This window comes from Typopeltis vanoorti, chromosome 19, assembly GCF_054136105.1.
Source record: "Typopeltis vanoorti isolate ZY-2024b chromosome 19, IOZ_Tvanoo_1.0, whole genome shotgun sequence".
NCBI classification, from domain to species: domain Eukaryota; kingdom Metazoa; phylum Arthropoda; class Arachnida; order Uropygi; family Thelyphonidae; genus Typopeltis; species Typopeltis vanoorti.
The window spans coordinates 99,649,129-99,672,410 of record NC_143567.1 but is presented as its reverse complement, the minus strand read 5'-3'; the positions used below and the strand labels follow the sequence as shown (position 1 = coordinate 99,672,410).

At 38.2% G+C, this 23,282-nt stretch overlaps 1 protein-coding gene across 1 annotated transcript in view; it reads right to left on the bottom strand.

Moving 5' to 3' along the window:
- Ufl1 (UFM1 specific ligase 1) overlaps positions 1 to 23,282 on the bottom strand; it is a 430,347-nt gene that overhangs the window by 145,679 nt on the left and 261,386 nt on the right. The window contains exon 9 of the mRNA XM_090408990.1: positions 11,101 to 11,283. Within this exon, the coding sequence (XP_090265116.1) occupies positions 11,101 to 11,283 (183 nt within the window). The remainder of the gene's footprint in view (positions 1 to 11,100; positions 11,284 to 23,282) is intronic.

Here is a 23,282-nt window from a genome sequence, read left to right as displayed (position 1 = left end):
TATTTTCATGTTTGGTGTTGAATGTTATCACTACTTCTCCTTTTTCTTGATCACTATGCCAGCATATAATATCCTATATTTATTAAGTAGGATGTCAACTGTTTCAGCCTTACTTGTTTCTGTATGACTCATTGACATCAATAATGTCCACATGGTACTTTTCTTCTGCAAGTTCAATTTCCTTTCCATTCATACTTCTTATATTGATGGTTCCTATCTTCAATTCTTCTGACATGCCTTGGTTCTATGACAAAAACAGAGAAGGCCTTGTTTAATGGGGCAATGCCATAGTTGGAAAAAAAGTTGGAAAACATGATAGGAAATTTTATCACGTTTATTTTTGGTTTAAGTCAGCAGTGAGTTACAATTTGGTCGGGTTAGTCCAAATTGCTTCAGTACCCAATGGATACCTACTAACATGACGCACCACAAGGATTGGACATTAGGTCAGAAGCCCCAGACTGTTCTCTACATTCCATAAAGGCTATGTGGAGGTCTTCTCCCAATAATCTGGAAGGAAGCTTTCCCATTTTTGAAAGTAATCTTATTGAATACCTCTCACCAATATATTTAATTTTTTTTTTTTTTCATGCATGTACTGCTATAGATGAATCTACTTTTTCTTTGGACTCATTTTTAGCATATACTTCCACTTCTCAATTATTATTCTATTCCCATTTTAACTTTATAGTTGCACTAAAAATGGTGATGAAACATGTCCAAATGACAAAAACTGTGATTAAAAATTAGGTACAATTTTTCCACTTTTAGTTGTTTTCTATTATTAACTCCATAGTCGTATGCAGAGTGGAGAAATGATTAATGTGGTCTCAACTTCTAAACCTGATTACCGTTCTTTATCTCAAGAAAGATGCAGCTTCTATGTATCCCAAAGTGTCAGATACACACTAAGTTATCATAAACCAAACTAAAAATAACAGTAACTGTCCTTTTGGTAAATTTCTTCATTATGTCAATTTTTAGTACTAACTGATACAATAATTATTATATTATTACATCACACCTCCAGAGAGTCCAAAGACTCATCGAGGGAGGGCATCTACTCTACAACTCCTCGTCTCACTACTCCACCAACCTCCATCATCTAACACCAACGCCATCTATCGCCGACTACCACCACTAGTACTTTCACAGACAATCACAAAAAAAGGCTGCAGGTTCGAATCCTGCCATGGGCATGGATATTTTTGATTGTCTGTGGAAATACCAGTGGTGGTTGGCGGTAGATGGCGTTGGTGTAGTTGCCGTCAGTTGGTGAATTGAGTGGTGGAGACAGTGTTGCAGAGCAGGTGCCCTCCCCTCGATGAGTCTTTGGACTCCCTGGAGGTGTCAAATAATAATAATAATATTTTTTTATTTTATTCATAGGGAGTTTCCTCCCTTTTTCTTCCCTGTTCCTATTGGGATGAGTTGAGCTCCCTCATGAGGGGGTTAAGTATTTATGGCTGTAGATCCGTGTGTGTTCACAGGGCCGGTTTGCCTGCTTGCGGGATGAAAAACCCCAGATAAACTGGGGTATAAACAATGCTGTCCACACCCAAGACCAGCTCATTTGGCTATGGCTGAGGAAGATCCTTAAGCTCCTCACGTCGGTGATGGGAATCGAACCCTAATAATAATAAACATCCATGCCATTGCGGGATTCGAACCTGCAACCTTTTGGCTGGAGAGCGAATACACTAACCACTCGGCAAACCAGGCAGGCAAACTCGGCCAACCAAGCATTATAATGTAAAAAGATACATTATAATTATAACATAACATACTTTTTATAAAAAAATAATTGACATTCTTTAAGGAATGCCATAGACTCACGTCTTTCAGCTTCCACTTAAGGATACTGTAGTGTAATGTTTTTTTATTTATTTTTTTTATTATTATTATTATTTCGGCCGACTCCAGGAATCCTTAGACTCATCGAGGGAGGCCCTAAACATCATGTCCACACAACTATGCGATTACATTCTCACAGTATCTATCATACCTTGTCTTGAACTCGTTCACCGTCATAGCACCCACAACAGACTCTGGCAGCTTATTCCACTCATTTACCACTCTAAAAGTAAAGAACCCAGCTCTAACACCCCTGCTAACCACACTCTTGCCCAGCTTCCATAGGTGTCCCCTAGTTCTCCCACCACCAGTCCTGATCTCAAAAATATCCTCTGAATTAATCCTATAGAATCCCTTTAGCAATTTCAATGTCTCAATCATATCTCCCCTCCTCTGCCTATCAACTAGTTTCTGCAACCCACAAATCTTCAACCTGTTCTCATATGGTTCATTCCATAGACCTGTTATCCTCTTAGTCACTCGCCTCTGGATCCTCTCCACCTCCTCCCCATCAAGAAGGAACCGAGGTGACCAAATCTGGGCACAGTAGTCGAGATGTGGTCTTATCAAGGCTCGGTACAGAGGTACAATAACTTGCTTGTCTCTGCTCGTCAAGGTATTTTTCAACAACCAAGTGAGTTGATGAGCTGATTTAGCTACTTTTGCAATGTGCCCCTAAACTTCATCTCCCTATCCACCAACACTCCCAAGTCCCTGGCCTCATCAATCTCTTGGAGTACAGTTCCACCAATGTGGTATACTGCTGCTAATCTTTTCACCCCAAAATGCATAACCTTACATTTTGTCACATTAAATTGACATCCATTCTCCTTAGCCCAGAACTCCAATCTATCTAAGTCATCCTGCAAGACTTTGACATCTTCTGCATTCACTATTGCCCTACCCAACTTTGCATCATCAGCGAACAAATGAATTGTTCCACTTAGATCCTTCCCTATATCGTTAATGAACAGATTAAACGGCAGTGGTCCAAGAACAGAACCCTGCGGCACACCACTAGTCACAAGCCGTCTTTTGGACTCTACTCCTGAATAAACTACTCTTTGATATCTCTCCATCAACCAACCACCTATCCATCTCACCAATCCTATATCCATTCCCATATGTTGTAGTTTACGGATTAGTATTCCATGTGGTATCCTGTCAAACGCCTTTGCCAGGTCCAGCAGTATCACTGTAAACCCATTTCCCTTATCCAGTTCAGCCGTCACCTTCTTATAAAACTTGAGCAAGTTACTGAAGCATGATCTACCCTTCACAAAGCCATACTGTCCCCTGTACAGTATCTCGTTTTCATCAATCCATTCCTGTATTTTTCCCTTGACTACTTTCTCTAAGACCTTGACAACGACTCCTGATATGCTGATCGGTCGGTAATTTGCAACAGTAGTCTTGGATCCTCCTTTATGCAGTGAAACTATTTTCCCCTCTTTCCGCACCAAACCAGACCTGAGACTCAGATTAAACAACATGGTCAAGGGCACTGATAATTCTTTAGCCGCTTCACGCAAGACCCGTGCCGGTATACCATCCAATCCCACAGATGTGTTCACATTAAGGTTCTGTAATAGACTAGTCACCTCCACTTCATTCATCACTATTCCCGTATAAACTAATGGTTCCTTAATTTTTTCAATATCACCACCTGGATGATATGCTTTTGCAAAGTGCACGCTCAGTAACTCCACTATATCGACTGATTCAGTGACCTCCTTACCATCGTCATTCCTTAAAATCATTTTGCCGTGTACAGTTTTTTTCCTTGCTTGCAGCATATTGAAAGAACTGTTTGGGATTCTCTTTTGCTTGCAAAAGCAAAAGAGAATCCCAAATATGAAAGGAAACTTGCAAAGCTAGTTTCCTTTCATAATCCGCTTTTGCTTTTTTTAACCACACTCGTTACCTTTCTGGCCTGCACTTTATACCGTTCGTGTGCCTGCAGGTCACCCCTTTCTTTAAATTCCCTCCACAGTTGTTTCTTTTTTTGCAGCTCAAGCTTAATGGTGTTATTCATCCATTTAACCCCTACTTGTTTTACTATTCGGACCCTAGGTATACAATCAGCCATTACCTCCTGTAAATGCTCCTTGACCACTTCCCATGCTCTATCGACGTCCAGCCCTTGCAGTTGTACATGCCATGGCACTGATCCAAGCAATCTCCTAAGCTTGTCATACTTGCCAGCACGGTAATTCCACATATACCGTGTCTTAATCGAAAATTCCACACCTTTAGCCACTTCCCAGGTCAAGACCTTATGATCACTCTCACCAATAGGTGGCAACATGGTCATATTCATTACAGTCAAATTCTCAGATGCTATTACCAGGTCAAGCACTCTCACACCCCTAGTATTTTCAATTACATGCTGTCTCAGATAGTTATCCCTTAATAATTGAATGAAATCCTTTTCCTTCCTCACATGTGTCCTCTCCTCCTTCCAATCAATGTTACCATAGTTGAAATCCCCCATAATAATTACCCTCCTTCCACTCATTTCATCAATTTCCCTATGCATACTATCTCCACCATCTATTCCATCACATGGTCTATAGCAGCACCCAACTGTATATTTTATTCTGCCAGTCTCAATCTCACACCAAATAGCCTCAAATGAGCTCCTTTCACTATCCTGCGATACAACTTCAATTCTCCTTGGCTGCAGTTCATCAGCTATCATCAATAATATCCCTCCCCCCATTTTATTCTCTCTGTCCCTCCTAAACACACTATAACCTACACATTCTATCCCACTAACTATATTCCGTCAGCCATGTTTCACTAATGCCAATAACCTGTGGCCAGGAAGAGCCAATCAAGGCCAAAAATTCTTCTTTCTTGTTCCTAATACTCCTGGCATTAGTATACATGAAATGCAGTGATCCCTTAGTCCCATCCCTATATTGATGCGTTATTCTAAATGACCCATTCCCATTTTTTGTCCTTAGTGCTGGCTTGGGTACATTATATACATTCTTAGACTCATCTGTCTCACTGATGTCTGCATATCCATTCCCCGCGCTCCTTGGTAGTTCTTGTTTCCCTGGTTTTGCACATCCATTTTCACTTCATTCAGCAACACTCTTTCCAGTCTCCGCACACCAAGTCCATTCAAATGCAGGCCATCCATCTTGTATAAGTCCTTTCGCCCTTCAAACTCATTCCACACGTCCACGAATTCCACACCACACCGCCTGCATAACCTATGCATAATGTCATTTGCGATTATGGCCCTCCTCCTAAACTCCTCTCTGTCATACCGCGGCAACAGACTAACCATTCTAACTCTGCACTCTTTTCTTTCGCTACCTTTAACAATACTTTCAAGTCCTCTCTCATAAAAAATTTATCACCTTTCAATTCATTCGTACCCGCCACAATTATTAATTCTTTCACCCTCTGTTTTTGCACTCTAATACTCTCACTTACATCCTTAAATTTCGCACCCGGTAAGTACGATTTAGTTACACTGCCATCTATCACCCCTCTTAATAACGAGTCACCATACAACACTCTTTCCTTCATTTCAGAAACTCTCTCATTCTTGCACTGTTTTTTTACGTTAGCCGAATCACTCTGGAAAGAGTTTTGCAGGTGCTCCAATTGCCACTGCGCATTTTGTATCACTGCGCGCAACCTAGCGATCTCACTTCCTACAAATAATTCCTCATTATTTTTATCATTTAAACCATTTTCTCTCTCAGTATGGTTGCTTTCACTCTTTCTTAGATCACCGCTCTCATTGCCATCTTGTACATCGCAATTCTCTATCAAGCCACTATTTTCACTCACATTCTGGCAATTCTGGCTTTCTTCGACTATAACTGTCTCACAACCTGACACATACTTCGACTCCTCACTTTGCATACACTTTCTACACATTCTCCCACCACTATCACTTTCAATCCAAATTCCAGCCTCATTCGGGAATGCATACGTCCCACACACATCACATTGGACAAACTCTCTCACATTATAGTTTTTGAACAATGGAGTCGTATTTTTGGACGCCATTATCTTACGTCGCATTGGCGGCATATTCAAATCTATGAAACGTAACGTTATATACTAAATTAAATAACGTAATTCACACCAAAATCCCACAGACACAACAAGCTACCAAAATTAGGCAATATTACGTTATGATTTTAACCTATATTCTAATTTTTACTCAAAATTGTACTTAGCTCTCTGAAAACACAACCATCCGTCTGGCCCTCGAGCGGGCAAAAGATCCTGTTTTAAACAACAGTTTCACACATGTAAGAGAAAACTAAATTTATTACTCTTATATATTTGACTCAATATATCAAAAGCTTCACTCAGGAAAAAGGCAAAAGAATTAGTAGCAACATTTAAATAATGAATACAAGAATGAATCATGCAGTATGCATATAATATCATGTGTCTGGCTCACAGCTGTAAAAGTGGGAGGAAACAATATTCGAGTTCAGAGAAGCAGGTATAGAAGTATAATTAAATTAATTTTAGAAAATTCTATTTAGTTTTCTCTTGCATGCACGAAGCCATTATTTAAAATGTTATACTATGTCTAACATTCTTCTTCTTTTTTCACCTTTTGGTTCTGTCCACTGCTGGACGAAGGTCTCCCCCATGGTTTACCAGATCACTCAGTTTTCTGCCTCACCCATCCATCTCACTCCTGCAATTTGTTCCAGTTCATCCCTCCACCTTCTTCTCAGTCTTCCTCCATCCATTGGTCTCCACTCTGTTGTTTTTCTAGTCCATCTCCCATCACTGCATCTGGCAATATGGCCAGCCCATCTCCACTTAGCCTGTTTAATGTATTTTAAGATATCCATGACACCTGTTTGAGATCTTATCCAGATATTTGTCTTCCTATCTCTTAATGCTATTTTTAGCATACTTCTTTCCATGCAATGTTGTGTTGTTCTCAGCTTTTTGTTTAGGGCTTCTGTTAAAGTCTATATTTCTCCTCCATATGTTAGGACAGGAAGTATGCACTGGTCGAAAGCTTTCCTTTTTAGACTCATAGGGATATCACTTCTGAATATGTCTCTTTTTCCCATAAGCCATCCATCCAAGGTGAATTCTTCGTTCAATCTCTTTTCTTTGGCACTCCTCAAAGGATAACAATTGGACCAAATATACATATGAAGTAACTTGTTCTATTTCATGGTTTTCAACTTTGACAGTTCTATGGTCTATATTTATTCATCATTATTTTATTTTATTTTTTTTCTCTATTTATTTTTAATCCAATTACTCTGGAAGCTTCATTTAGCTGATTTAGCCTTTCTTCCAGGTCTTCAAGATTACTGCTATTAGGACAATATTATCTACAAATTTCAGATGATGCAGCCTTTCTCCATTTATGTTTATTCCTTTTGTTTCCCAGTCAAGGCTTCTAAAGACTTCCTCTAGTGCAGCTGTAAATAATTTGGGAGATATGGTGTTGCCTTGCCGGATGCCTTTTTGTATTGGGAACTTTTCACTGTTTTTATATAATTTAATTAGAGAGTTGCATTATTGTAAATATGTTTTAGTGTTTCAATATATGGTTTCTCAGTTCCCTGGGTTTCAAGTGCTTTTAGTATTGCAGATGTTTTAACTGAATCAAATGCTTTTTCGTAGTCTATATAGGTCAGACATAAGGGTTTATTCATATTTATAAATTTAGGGACACAAAAACACACGTGTTGAACAGATCATTTTATTAATTACTAATAAAATAAAACTTGACGTTTTGACCCCTGTATCGAGGTCATCATTGAAAGGTTACAAGTGTATAAGGAACCAAGCTACATGCTCTAGCCCTGTATACCAGTAAACTAAATCTACATAGTTAATTAATCCTTTTTCCTAGCCTGACCTCTAGTGATAAAAAAATAAAATAAAATAAAAATAATTTTTGTTGAGATTTGGGTTGTGTCTGAGCATTTCACATGACTCTTTAAAATTTCAAAAATTAGACAGAACACTATGCAAATACAACATTAAAACCACCTTTAAACCCCCAAACAAGTTAAGACACCTACTCAGTTCTTCTAAAGATTCTCTTTCACACCTAGCCCACCCAGGGGTATACAAAATACAATGCACATGTAATATACCATACATAGGAGAAACAGGGCGAACTATCCCAATCAGACAAGACGAACACAAACGACACATTAAATACCTCCATTATGGGAAAACCGGCCTTTCTGACCACACACTCCAAACATACCACAGAATTGATTGGAAAAATACCAAGTCCCTACACCGCACTAAAACCTGGTTTGAGGGAAAATTTAAATGTGAAATGCTCAAACACAACCCAAATCTCAACAAAAATGATGGCCTAACCATTTCAAGAATGTGGAGGACCAATCTACAACTTGTATAACAACCTAAACTAGCCATAGAAAAATCCCACTACAAGAAGATAACCTAGTGAAGTCTTTGTAAGATTCAACAACTGAAAGAAATCATATTATAACAATCAGAACTGTATAAATCCAGAAGAATATTAATACATGAGGACTTTAGCAGTTTATTGTAGTTGTATTTATATATGTATATATATATATATATATTTATTATTATTATTATTATTTTATTATTTATTTTATTTATTTATTTATTTTAATTTTATTTTATTTTTTTATCACTAGAGGTCAGGCTAGGAAAAAGGATTAATTAACTACATAGATTTAGTTTACCAGTATACAGGGCTAGAGCATGTAGCTTGGTTCCTTATACACCTGTATCCTTCCGATGATGACCTCGATACAGGGGTCGAAACGTCAAGTTTTATTTTATTAGTAATTAATAAAATAATCTGTTCATCACGTGTGTTTTTGTGTCCCTAAATTTATAAATATGAATGCTGATCACCGTGTAACCTAAAAAGAAAGAATAAGGGTTTATTGTATTCAATTGATTTTTCAATGAGCTGTCTTAATGTGTGAAATATGGTCCAAAGTATTGTAATTCTTTCTAAATCCAGCTTATTCACAGGATTGCATTCCCTCTAGTTTAGATTTTATTCTATTATTTATAATTTTTGTGAAAACTTTATATATGGTGGAGTAGGCTTATAGGTCTGTAGTTTTTCATTTCTTCCTTATTGCCCTTCTTAAAAATTAATATTAGAAGTGAATTGTTCCAATTTTTTGGAATTTTTCTCTGTTTTAGGCATTTATTAAAGAGTTTAGTCAGCTATTTGATGACAGGGCTTCCTCCCAGTTTTAAGAAGTCCACCATAATTCCATCTTCTCCTGGGGCCTATCCATTCTTCATTTCTTGCAGTGCCATTTCCACTTCGCCTTGTAAGATCTAAGGGGAATCATGTTCTTCCTCGCTCGAGTTATCAATAGATGATTCTTGGATGGCACAGACTTTGTCTTCATAGAGTTCAGTATAAAATTCCTGAATTCTTTTGATTATGCATCTCTATTTTTTATAAGTTCACCATTTTTTCCTCTTACAGCAGCTATTTCCTTTGTTCCAACTGATAATGTTTGTCTTAGGACTTTCGTAATACTATTGTTTTCTATTGTTTCTTTAATTTTCCTAGTATTATATGATCTAAGTTCATGTTTCATTCTTTTACGTAGAGTTTTACAAATTTCTGCATATTCTATTTCATTGGGGGTCATTCAAATCTCTTTTCATATCTCTTCTTTTCTTCATCAAATCTAAGGTTTCTTGTCTTAGTTTTTCCTCTCTTTGGTGCCTTTTTACATCTCCTATTTCTAGTGCAATTCAAGATAGATTTTGTTAATATTTCATTAGCATTATCGATGGTAGTAGCTGTGTTTAACTTTTTTAGTTCATTTTTGAGTGATTCTCTATACCAGCTTTTATTGTGGTAGAGGTTTTGTAGATTCACTAAATTGGATTTTTTTTTATGAGCTTATTCTGTTCCCATTTTTTGTTGATCCATACTTTTGCCCTTACTAGTCTGTGGTCACTTTCAGTATTAAATCTATTAAGCGCTTTGGTATTATTTATTATATATCTTCTGTTGGAGAGGATGAAGTCTATTTCATTGTAAGTTTGTCCATTTGGGCTTCTCCAAGTGCATTTTTGGTTGATTTTCTTCTTGAAAAAGCTGTTCATAATAAAGAGGTTATTTTTTTCTGCGAATTCAATAAGACTTTCTCCTCTTTCATTCCTCTGTCCAAATCCAAATTTACCGATGGAGTTCAGATGGTCATCTCTGCTTCCAATCTTGGCATTAAAGTCACCCATTATAATTATGTAGAATTCTTTAGAATTATTTAATGTGGATTCTAATGTTTCATAGAAATCTTCTATCTCTTCATCTGGATGATCCATAGTTGAGGCATATACTTGTGTAATTTTCAGTTAGTATCTTTTATTTATGAAGAGACTTAGTTCAGCTATTCTAGATGTTATTTTATTAACAAACAGGCCATTGTCCTTGTTTTATTTATTAGGAATCCTACACTACCAGTTGAGTTTCTGTCACATTCACAGTGGTAGAGTAGATGTCCATCTTTTAATCGCATGAGAGTTTCTTCTTTCCTTCTTATCTCTGAAAGGCCCACAACGTCCCATTTTATATGGTCCAATTCTTTCATCAGTTCTTCCAATCTATCATCATCCCGTAGAGATCTGCAGTTATATGTTCCTACTAATATCCTTCTATCATTGTGCACTGTAGGTGGACTCATTGTAGCTAGTGGAGACAGTAGCATATTTTTCGACCTAGACCCTCTGTCTAAGTCCAGGACGCGTCCCTTTTTATGCTGGGTGACGGATGAGCCAGTATGTAATTTTCCTATTTTATTCATCATTTGCATTGTCTTCATGGGGAGGTATTGGCCTTATAGCACCACACTGGTCGGATGGGTTGGTGCCTCACTACAGTGCATCAGATGAAATGACAGACACAGCAAAATAGGAAAGATTCACCCCTAGCCCTTGAATACTCTAATAGCATTGGAGGTAAGGAGCAAGAAGAGAAGAAAGAAGCAAGGAAGGAAGAGGAGGGACCAGTCTACAGATAATATAACAGATGTATATTACATGAAGTAAGGCATGGTTCAGCATCAGGTACCTTGGGTTTGCCATGCCCATACTCACTAAAGTGAGCCCCTGAGATATGTCTAACATATATGTCTCTATTAAGCGACTAATAACTTAAGGATACTTTTCTGAGTAAATTACCCTTGCTTAGTAATATTGCTTATATATGACAGATATCTTCATTAACTTTTTTTTCCTACTGACCTCCTCAGCTTTTGCAATCATCAATGGTTCAAAGAACTTCATAGATTCATGAATTAAATTGTCACTAACTACAATGCTGCTGCCAAATACATGAAATCTGGAATTCTGCTTGGAAGAACTCTTTATTGCTGCTCTAACAATCTGATTTGCATCATCATTATTGAACACTGAGGGAAGCAGTGGCTAGAAAAAAGAAAAATACAATAAAATATTCAGAATATATGATGACTCCAAAATAGCAATTTTTTTTAAGGACTATAGCACAAAATATATGCAGGGAACATACTCTAAAATAAATGCAACATAGATTTCAGTAAAAGAAATGATACAGCCTAACAATAAAGTTATTTACAAAAGAATTAAAAAAGCATGCATTTTCATAATCTGCAAAACATAACTAATATTTAAAAAATATTAGTATATTTAAAAAACAAATGCCTCAGGGTGCATTTTTTTGGGGGCTCACTTTAGTGAGTACAGGCGTGGCAAACCTGAGGTACCTGATGCTGGACCATGCCCTATTTCATATAATATACATCTGTTATATTATTTGTAGACTTGTCCCTCCTCTTCCTCCCTTGCTTCTTTCTTTCTTCTCTTCTTGCTCCTTCCCCCGAATGCTATTAGAGTATTCGAGGGGAATCTTTCCTATTTTGCTGTGTCATTTCGTCTTGTGCTAACAGGACATTATCAAACACCGTAACATGATCAGGCCATCAAAAAATGTTCATACCGCATCGTCCATCACGTGGGTTACAAAGGGACGCATTTGGATTTTAGGTAGAGGGACCTGTTCGAAAAATATGTTACATTCTCCCTTAGACACCACTCCTCAGCACTCTGCTAGAGGAAACTCCATCAATGGGACCACTCCCCGTTTGGGGAGGTGTTTAAGGGCAGCGCAAAGAAATGGTTCTGCAAAAGGACGGAAATGGCAATGATAACGGCACCAAACTATGGCTTTAGGCAACTGGAACATCTTCTCTCTGACAGGGAAGGAGTTGGAACTGGTCGAGGAAGCCAAGCGCTACCGGCTAGACTTAGTCGGGCTTTCTTCGACCAAGAGGAGAGGCTCTGGAACTGTCGACCTGGATAAGGGGTGGAAGCTCTACTAATTGGGTGTGAGCCCAACAATGTTTGCTCAGGCAGATGTGGGGATAATCACAAGCCCCCAGCTGTCAGACTGTGTTGCTGAGTGGATCCCATTGGGGAGGGGAGACAGGTATGTGTGTTAAGGCTTCAGATGAAAAACCATGATTTGGCTGTGGTGCAAGCCTATGCACCTAATCTGGAGTCAGAATACTCTGCCTTCCTAGAGGAAGTGGATGCTGCTTTTGACAGGGTGGCAGACATGGAATTAGTCCTGCTAATGGGTGACTTCAATGCACATGTTGGAACAGATGACCAGGCATGGAAGGGTGCGGTTGGGAGGAACGGCGCCCCTGACCTTAACGCGAATGGGTTGAAATTATTGGACTTCTGCTGTACTTGTCCATAACGAATACCTTCTTCCAGCACCGAGAAGTCCATAAGTATACCTGGTACAGGGATACACTAGAACAAAGGTCTCTGATTGACTTCTTTATAGTCTCAGCAGACCTATTTTCCTCAGTGCTGGACGTTCGTGTGAGAAGAGGGGCAGAACTGTCAACTGACCACCACCTTGTTGTGTGCACTCTACAGCTTCAGAAACCAGATGCTACCATCAATGCTGGTAGGCCTAAGCAGCTATACCACGTGAAATGGAAGGCATTGGAAAATGGGGCTGTGAGGAAGAATTTTGCAGATGACATTTCCTCCAAGTTCAAAGAGATTCCCAAGCATACTGCAGATGTTGAGGAGGAGTAGTAGCTGTTCAGAACAGCTGTCACTGCCTCTGCACTCTCATGCTGTGGCAGAAAGCGGCGTGGAAACAGGCAGTGAGAAAAGGACACCTTGGTGGAACCAAGAAGTCCTGCCTAACATGGCTTAGGGTCAGGTCACCTGGGATACGTTTGCAGTATGCTGAGGCAGTAAAGACAGCAAAGCAGAAGGCTTGGGAATCCTTTGGAGAAAGATTAGACTTATCCTATGCAAATGCAAACAAAGTATTCTGGCAGCCCATCTGCTGCCTTCGAGGGAGGTAATCGTGCACAGCAAGGGCAATTAAGGCCTCTGATGGTGCACTTTTAACAATTGAGAAAGATATCCTCCACAGATGGAGGGAATACTTTGAGAGCCTTCTTAACCCAGGTGGCCCAGCAGTTGTGGACATCCAAGAGGTGCAGATTCGGGCAATGACTAGTCTCACAGCAGAAGAGGTCCATTTAGCAATAAAATCGCTAAAATCGGGCAAGGCTGCTGGCGATGATGAAATTCAGCCCGAAATGCTAAAAGCCTTAAATTGAGACGGTGTTCTCTGGCTGACTCGAGTGTGTCAGGCTGCTTGGATATCTGGGCGAGCACCAAAGCAATGGCAGACAGGCATAATAATACCAGTCTTCAAGAAGGGAGACCAGAAGGATTGCAGTAACTATCGTGGCATCTCTCTGCTCAGCCTACCTGGGAAAGTGTATGCTAGGAAAGTAGAAAGTAGAAGGTGCTTGGAAAGACGGTGCAGGAGCATAGTTGAGTCAAAGTTCCAGGAAGATGTGGCTTTCGTCCTGGTAGAAGCACAACCAAATCTTCACTTTAAGGCAAGTCTTTGAGAAATCTTGGGAACATGCCATGAATGTCTATACATGTTTTATGGACTTGGAGAAGGCATATGACCGGGTTCCTCGGGATAAGCTTTGGCAAGTAGTACAGGAGTATGGAATGGATGGCCAACTATTAGCTGCCATCAAGTCCCTGTATGATGCCCAGAGTTTTGTGTTAGGATAAACAGCACAATGTCTGAACCTTTCACAGTCTCTGTTGGCCTCCAACAAGGGTGTGTTCTGTCACCTCTCCTTTTCATAATATTTATGGACTGGATTGATAGGCACAGCCGAGGCAGTGAGTGTGTCAGAATTGGAAGATGTAGCATTGGACGTCTGCTTTTTGCAGATGACCTAGTTCTGCTTAGCTCTTCCACAGATGACCTCCAGCAAACCCTGGATAGGTTTGTAGCTGTTTGTGCAGATGCCGGAATGAAGATCAGTGTGGCCAAAACTAAAACATTTGTGGTCTCAAGACAACCATCCCAGTGCACTCTACATGTAAGTGGAGTCCCAACGAGGCAGGTGGAGAAGTTTAAATATCTTGGGTCCATATTCACGAATGGTGGAAAATGGGACGTAGAGCTAGTTACCGGAATTGGCTTAGCAAGCTCAATATTGCGGGAGCTTGGCCGTTCGGTAGTAGTGAAGCGGGAGTTAAGCCAGAAGGCAAAGCTGGCTGTCTTCAATACAGTCTATGTCCCCATCCTCACCTATGGTCATGAGAGTTGGGTAATGACCGAAACAATGCAGACACGAATTCAAGCAGTTGAAATGAGGTTCCTTCGAGGGGTTGCAGGGCTGACAAGACTCGAAAGAGTCAGAAGTTCTGCAATTCAGGAAACCCTCAATACTCAACCGTTGCTTCTCTGTGTTGAGAGATCACAGTTACGTTGGTACGGGCACCTGGTCAGAATGCCACAAGAAAGGCTCCCTCAGCAGGCCCTCTTTTCCAAACCAGAGGGTGGGAGGCCATGTGGAAGGCCAAGGACTCGCTGGATAGATTATATCCAAAACCTTGGGTGGACACATGTGGGAATCCCACCAGAACACCTGAGCTTGGTGGCAGAGGATCGCGACCAATGGAAGTTTCTCTTGCAGCTGTTGCTCCCACAAATCAATTAGGAAAGGTGGGCCTTGAAGATGTATGTACGTACGTTAAAAAAACAAACATATTTTGAAGGAATGTGCCAGGGAGTTGACATCTGACTTGACAACTTTGTTTAACATTTGTTTGCATGAATGTTCAGAAAGAGCATTCACATTTGATTGATGATAAAGTGGGTGATAATTTATACAGTGTTAAAAAACAGTGAAATTAATGACATAGTGGATAATAATGATGTCGAGAAACAAAGTGCAGTTAATGGTAAGGTGATGAACAAGTATGTGTAACTGACAATAAAATAGTGAGAGCGAATGACAGTGAAAAAAGAAAGCAAGATTTGAAAGCCAAGTTGGTGAAGATGAGACAAGAGATGAGGAAGAAGCAGAGTGAAATGAAGAGAATTGTAGATATGTATGGAAGAGCAAAGGCAAAAACAAATGATTAAACATACAAATTTATTGTTTTAATACTGACCATATTGTAATGCATAAAAACATCTTACATTCTTTGCCTACCAGTTTCGCTAGCAAACTGTCTAGCTTTTTCAAGGCGTTGACGGAAAAGCATAAAAAACTAGCAAATGCAAATTGAAAGGAACATAAAAACGTTGTAAACAATCTAGTAGCTAAGGTTACATGTTTGCATGACAGAGACTGAGAGGACTTATTGTTCTTATTCATTATCACGCATGCAAGTTTGTTGTAAACACGTAATGTGATTACTGGCTAGCTGTAGTTCAGATGGATTTAGAGAGAGGATCAGGTTTTTCCACGAACTGTTCAGAATAGTACCCTGATTTTGGTTGAGGTTTCTGCTGGTTATTAACACTATTGTGGCTTCCTTGAATAAACGATGTCAGTAGTCGTCATCCAAATATGGCATGGAGCTGTTTTGCCACCGTATCGTGTGGTTAGACGTACAGAAATGATGTGCTAAGCGGGAAGAAATACTTCTGTTGTGGTTTACATCACCAATATGTTCTTTTTGTCTGGTCTCTAAACTTTATGAAGTTTGTCCGATGTAGGCAAGACCACAGGAGCAAGGAATGTAATATAGTCCTGGATATTTGTAGAATGGCACCTTATCTTTTGGGGATTCTAAAACCTGTCTGATGCTAGTGGTTGGTTTGAAGACTACTCTGATGTTGTAGGCTCTTAGTATTCTGGCTATTTGATAAGAAATTGACCTGATGAAAGGGATCACTACAGTAGAAATGTACTGGAAGCTTGATTAGTCTTGTCTTGGGTTGTCACTGTATAGATATTTTTTGACAATGTTCGGAGGATATTCATTTTGTGATAATGTGTTGGCTATTAGTGAGAGTTCAGTCTGTGTATCCTCCTCTTCTGATATAAACTTTCGGGCTCTATTTTTTTAACATATGGATAATGCTCAGTTTGTGTGTCCTGTGATGGTTTGAAGTATAATGAAGATATCTTCCAGTGTCTGTAGGCTTTCTGTAAATAGATAATTTGACACTATTCGATTGTCTCTTTATCAAGATGTCTAAAAAATGCAGTTGGCTGTTGTTTTCCACTTCCAGAGTGAATTTTATCTTATGTATTCAGTTGATTTTATTCACAAACGATTTTAGGTTTTCTAAGTTGTCTTGCCATATAATGAAAATATCATCTACATATCTCCACCATATAGATGGTCTAGGGGAGATTGTGGAGAGAATTTCTTTTTCAAGTTTTTCCATGAAAAGGTCTGCACAAGATGGTGATAGCAGGCTTCCCATTGCTAGGCCTTCTAATTGTAGGTATATAGTGTTGTTAACCTTAAAGAAATTAGACTGAAGGCAGTGTTTAAACATCTGTGTGATGTCTAGAGGAAAGAGGTCTTGAATGATGTTTATTACCTCTTCTACTGGTACATTGGTGAAAAGGAATACAACATCTAGACTGGCTAGCATGTCTGTTGGTGCAATCTAATGGCTTGGAGTTTATTTACAAAGTGCTGACTATTCTTGATATAGGATTCTGTTGATCTTATTTTATTATTTAATAAGTTTGCAAGATGCTTGGCCAAAAGGTAAGTTGGGTATGACCTTCCATCAACGATTGGATGAAGAGGTATATCCTTTTTATGTATTTTAGGTGTCCCATATAGTATGGGAGTGATGGGATGTGAGGATTTTAGTGTTCTCTTCAGTTCTGGCCAAATGTTACAATTTCTGATTAGTTGGTTTGTTTCATTATGATTTTTTTATGGTGGGGTCTCTGTCTAGGATCTTATAGGTAGAGTTGTCTGATAGTAATACGTTTAACTTATCATGATAGTCTTTAGAGTTAAGGATAATGTTGAATTTCCCTTATCAGCCTTGGTAATGATGATATCTTTGTTTTTCTTCAAGTTGAGGATTGCCTTTCTATCATAAGGAGACATGTTGAGAATAGGTGGTTGTTTGGCTTTGACTAGGATTATGGTACTTTTGAATCTAATAGTGTTGGCTACGTTTTGCGGTAGTGGATATAGGCCTTTTTCAATTCCAACATGAAATCCATTTTAGTTTGTGTTTGAAAAGTAAAAACGTTTTTTGAGAATGTCGGATTCATTTTTTGTGAGACTATGATTCGATAAATTAAAGATCACTTTGTCATCCGGAAGATTGTTCTGTGTCCAATATTTTTTCTTGTAAAGTTCATTGAATTTCTTAATTTGTTTGTCTTTATAAAGTTTGAAAGTTTTTTCATAACTGCATTATATCATTTGATCCATTTGGTTCCATATGGTATGTTCTAAATTGTTAGAAATGTCATCAAAGAACTTACGGCAATTAATATCACTTTTATTTAGTTCGTACCTCGTGTGTTGAATCCTTTCTCTTACAAGCGCCAATGAAGTGCATAGATAAATTTTTTTAGCTGATATAGAGTTGATATGACCTCTAACTATGAGGAACTTTGGAATGATGGAGATTTCCCTGCAACATTTAAGGAATGTTAGATGGTTCAAAAGTTTGGCCTTTCTGCATTTTTCTCTTTCCATGCACCGAACTTTGTGTTTCATTAAACTGTTTAAATTAAACATATTTGGTCTTTTGAACATTAAACATACAAATTTATTGTTTTAATACTGACCATATTGTAATGCGTACAAACATCTTACATTCTTTGCCTACCAGTTTCGCTAGCAAACTGTCTAGATGTTTCAATTTGGTTCCATATGGTATGTTCTAAATTGTTAGAAATGTCATCAAAGAACTTACGGCAATTAATATCACTTTTATTTAGTTCGTACCTCGTGTGTTGAATCCTTTCTCTTACAAGCGCCAATGAAGTGCTTGTAAGAGAAAGTTTCTAGACGGAAAAGCATAAAAAAACTAGTAAATGCAAATTGAAAGGAACATAAAAACATTGTAAACAATCTAGTAGCTAAGATTACACGTTCGTGTGACAAAGACTGAGAGGACTTATTGTTCTTATTCAAACGTGAGTGCATGTTTATTCATGCATGAATTATTCATTCATTATTTATGTATGCGTGATAATGAATAAGAATAATAAGTCCTCTCAGTCTCTGTCACGCGAATGTGTAACCTTAGCTACTAGATTGTTTACAATGTTTTTATGTTCCTTTCAATTTGCATTTACTAGTTTTTAATTTTTTTATGTTTTTCCGTCAACACCTTGAAAAAGCTAGACAGTTTGCTAGAGAAACTGGTAGGCAAAGAATGTAAGATGTTTATACGCATTACAATATGGTCGGTATTAAAACAATAAATTTGTATGTTTAATTTTCAAACGACCAAATATGTTTAATTTAAAAACAAATTATGTTGGTATGAAAATGGTAACGAAAGACCTGCAAGTGGCGTATGGTGATTCGATTATTACAGGTGTGGTAAATGAGAAGATGCACAAGGTTGGTTTTCCTGGAGGTAAAATGAATAGAGTGATTGAGGCACTGGGTATAAGGACTAAGCGAGCAAAGGAGTTGGTAGTGGTAGTAGGGTCAAATGATGCATCTCAGGACAAGGAGAATGTAAGATTGGATATCAGGAGGTTGTTGAGAAGGATTAAAGATAATAATATGGTAGGTAGGAAAGGCAGTCAGTGTGTTACCTAGGTATGATAAGGAAGCAGAGAACAACAATTATGAATGATATGTTAGCAGAAATGTGTTAAGAGAAGGGAGTTCAGTTTGTTAATGTGTGTGGAATACGTTTGGAGGAAGAATTGAACTGTATAAGAGTGATGGACTGTATATGAATAGTTTTGATGCGAATCATTCTTTACACTTATTACTCCAAATGACTCACACCAAAACCGTTCTAAGCAAGTAGGAAGTGATGTGAAAGAGCAGGAGAGTAGGGAAGGAGAGACTGAAGTGGATAGCATGAGTGTAGAGAATGAGAGAACAAGTGTGAAGACAAACAGGGAAAGAGTGACACTCATGGTGGATAGGGGTACACAGTGTGAGAAAGGTTGATGATCCAAGAGGATAGGATTGGTGTGTAGACAACAAGAGAAGGGGATGACCTGGGATGTGGGAAAATAGTTGGATTTGAAGGTTTTGGGATGAGTAAAGAGAAAAAGAAATGGCTCAAGGAAAGTATGGAGAAGTCACATCTAATAAGTGGTATCAGTGAAACTTGCTATAGATCCAGGATTGAGCTGTTATGTTTGTATACAAATGTCATATTTATACCAAAAATAGTTGGTATAAGTGTGACATGGTTGGATGAGGATGACATCCTTACAGGAATAGAGATGAAAGGGTATGATGTATTTCATTAAGATAAAAAAGGTAAATAGGGAGGTGGAGTGCTATTGATGATAGAAAAAGAGTTATGTCTATACAAGATAAAGACAAAAGGTAGGAAATAGTGGTAATGGCTTTGGAGCCAGTTTGAATGGTTTTAAGTCAGAATGTGAACGGTGGTGACCAAGAAATGTATAAGGAAATTAGCCAAGCAAATGGGAAAAGGATGATCATTATGGGTAATTTTAATTACAGCAATACAGACTGGGATGACAAGATAGCAAATTGGAAGTAAAGTAAATGAGTTTCTTGAGAAACATAAAATTGAGTTGTTTAAGTTAAGGGATATTACATCCCATATTGTTTCTCAGCCGAATAAGAAACTCAAAAGAGTTTCATGCCGAATATAGAAATTATATAATGTTCGGCGATTCCAAGCGTAAGCAAATACCTGGATAGCAGCAACTGACCCTTAAGGTAGTGCAAGCTGAGGCAACTCATAGCAAAGGTGGTGCAAGCTCCGATCACTACTCTTGATATTTACCCATAATGTGAACTTAGCTCTTAGGAGCTGTATTTCTGTTCTACATTATGAGAGAAGGTCACTACCCAGACCGGTTTCAACCTTTATTGAGATCTCATCAGTGAGTAGGTAGACCTAATTAATACCAAGTTTGTAGCGAACAGAACTTACATCCCTTCTATGAGAATTGCCAAGTGGTGTCCTAATAAATTACTAAATATATGAAGAGCCAAAGGCTTCAATTCGGTGACATAATGTAGAACAGAAATACAGCTCCTAGGAGCTAAGTTCACATTATGGGTAAATATCAAGAATAGTGATTGGAGCTTGCACCACCTTTGCTATGAGTTGCCTCAGCTTGCACTACCTTAAGGGTCAGTTGCTGCTATCCAGGTATTTGCTTACGCTTGGAATCGCTGAACTTTATATAATTTCTATATTCGGCATGAAACTCTTTTGAGTTTCTTATTCGGCTGAGAAACAATATGGGATGTAATATCCCTTAACTTAAACAAGTTATATGTCGCCGAATTGAAGCCTTTGGCTCTTCATATATTTAGTAATAAAATTGAGTTTATGAGGGATAACTACCTCAGGCAGTATATAACAGAGGGCACACGAGGTCTGAGAATCTTGGATTTGAATATCTCATCAGGACATAAGATGCTCCTCTTTCGATGAACAATGTTTCTCTTTCAATGACTGACAGTGGACTCCATGTGGCAGTGGACCCAGGTAACAGAAGGTGAAAACCTCAAGATGAAGTCCCTCTCAATGCTTATAAAGGCACAGACTTCATGTTGTGTGCATCTCTCGAAACTTCTATATATGATCATGGATCGACATATAGACATGCTGATGTCACATTTCATGTGTCTTTCAAAATTGCCATATATGGACATGCATTTACACTGTTACATAGTGACATCATATTTCATGCATCATATTAGTTTAACAAAACTTTGCAATTAAGTTATTATATAGAAAAGGATTTATGGTAATAATGCAAACAATGACATTTCTTATATGTGTAATTTCCTAAAGAAAAAACTTTAAAAAACGAACATGACAAATTATTTATCGTGTGAGATTTTACAATGGAATGAGGAGTTGGGTGGAAAGGAGATCAACACTGCTTGGGTTATATTCAAGAACTATCTAGTAAAAACAATGTCTAAATGTATTCCAAAAGTGAGAAGATTAAATAAGGTAGGTGTGAAATGGATAAATGAAGAAATTAAGCATGCAATACAGAGGAAAAAAAAACATTACGGAAGCAGCATAAGAGGAGTGGTAACCATCAATTCCATGAGGAAGGTAATGAAGCTAAAAAAAAAAAAAAAAAAAATCCAGGGAGTTCTTTCAATAAGTAGTCAGCAAAAATAAGAACAATTATGGTAGGATGGCAATGTTTAGAGAAAATGGTCTAAGGCAACTGCTGCAGAGGATATAGTTGAGATATTTAATAAGCAGTTCATAAAGGTCTTTCATCCTCGTGAATGTGGCATTTGAGAGCAGTGGATGATGAGAAGGAGAGCCTGACAGAGTGAAGAAGTATATGGGGAATTAATCATCATCATCATCAAATTCCTGCCATGTACTCTCAAGGGGTGTACAGGATATGACAGAACTACATGAAAAAAATTACATCATTACTAACTTCCTATCTACAATTTTCCTCCAAATCAGTCTGTTACTTGTCAAGACTCCAACATTATCAGATCTTATTACTTAAATTAAGGGGATATTAAATCCCACATAGTTTTAAAACCGAATCATCAAGCCCGGTATTGTACTACGTACTAGGATCACTTGCATTGGCTAACGCTAGTGTCGCCGATACTTTACAGTTTACTATAATCGGCAAGAAACTCTCTGATTCCGATCTTTGAGTTTCTTATTCGGTTTTAAAACTATGTGGGATTTAATATCCCCTTAATTTAAGTAATGTTTTCATTGCCGAAATGAAGCTTATTAGCTCTTTATACTTAAGTAACTTAATGGTTGCACCTGTTTGGAAAACTTGTTCGCAAAGTACATAAGTTCTTTTCGCTATACACTTTGGTATTAGGTCTAGCTACTCACTGATGAAGCCTCAAAAAAGGCTGAAACCGGTCTGGGTAGTGACCTCCCTTTATAATGTAATAACAGCATACATTTCCTAGAAAATGTGATTTACATTATGGAAAATACCTAAGAATAGCGATCTGAACTTCCTCCACCTTTGCAACGAGTTGCCCGGTATTGTACTACGTACTAGGATCACTTGCATTGGCTAACGCTAGTGTCGCCGATACTTTATAGTTTACTATAATCGGCAAGAAACTCTCTGATTCTGATCTTTGAGTTTCTTATTCGGTTTTAAAACTATGCGGGATTTAATATCCCCTTAATTTAAGTAATGTTTTCATTGCCGAAATGAAGCTTATTAGCTCTTTATACTTAAGTAATCAGATCTTATATTTCTATTGTCTAAGGCACTTTGTACCGTATCAATCCACCTACATCTTGGTCTTCCTCTGGGTCATTTTGCTGCCAACCTGGCAGAGAACACTTGTTTTGCTAATCTTTCTTCGCCCATTCCGTTTAAGTGACCATACCACCTGAGATAAGCTCTGCTAACGCATTCCTGGATGTTGACAATGTCAAGTTCTTTCCTAATATCCTCGTTTTTAATATGATATTGCCATTGATGCCATCTGTTCACGCCTCTAATCTTTCTCAGGACTCTCATATCTGCGGTCTCTAGTCTTTGGTCAAGTGTTTTACTTCTGACCCAGCTCTCAGATCCATAAGTTAAAACTGGTTTGAACACGGTCTTGTATACAGCTAATTTAGTGTTCCGACTAATTTCTCTCTTATTCCATATGAATTTATTCAGTTGACTTCCTACCATACCAGCTTTGCTGATTCTGTTGTTCATTTCTATATTTAATTTACCATCTTCAGTAAAAATCGTGCCTATGTAGCTGAAATGTTTCACTTGTTCCACAGGTTCTCCATTCACAACACAGTTGACATTTTCAATGATTCTGCCTATTTTCATTGTCTTTGTCTTTTTATTGCTGACCTTCATACCATATCTATTACAACAGCTATTCAATTTAGTCAGAGAATCTTGCAGACTTGTAGTGGATTTATTTAGAAGTATAACATCATCCGCATA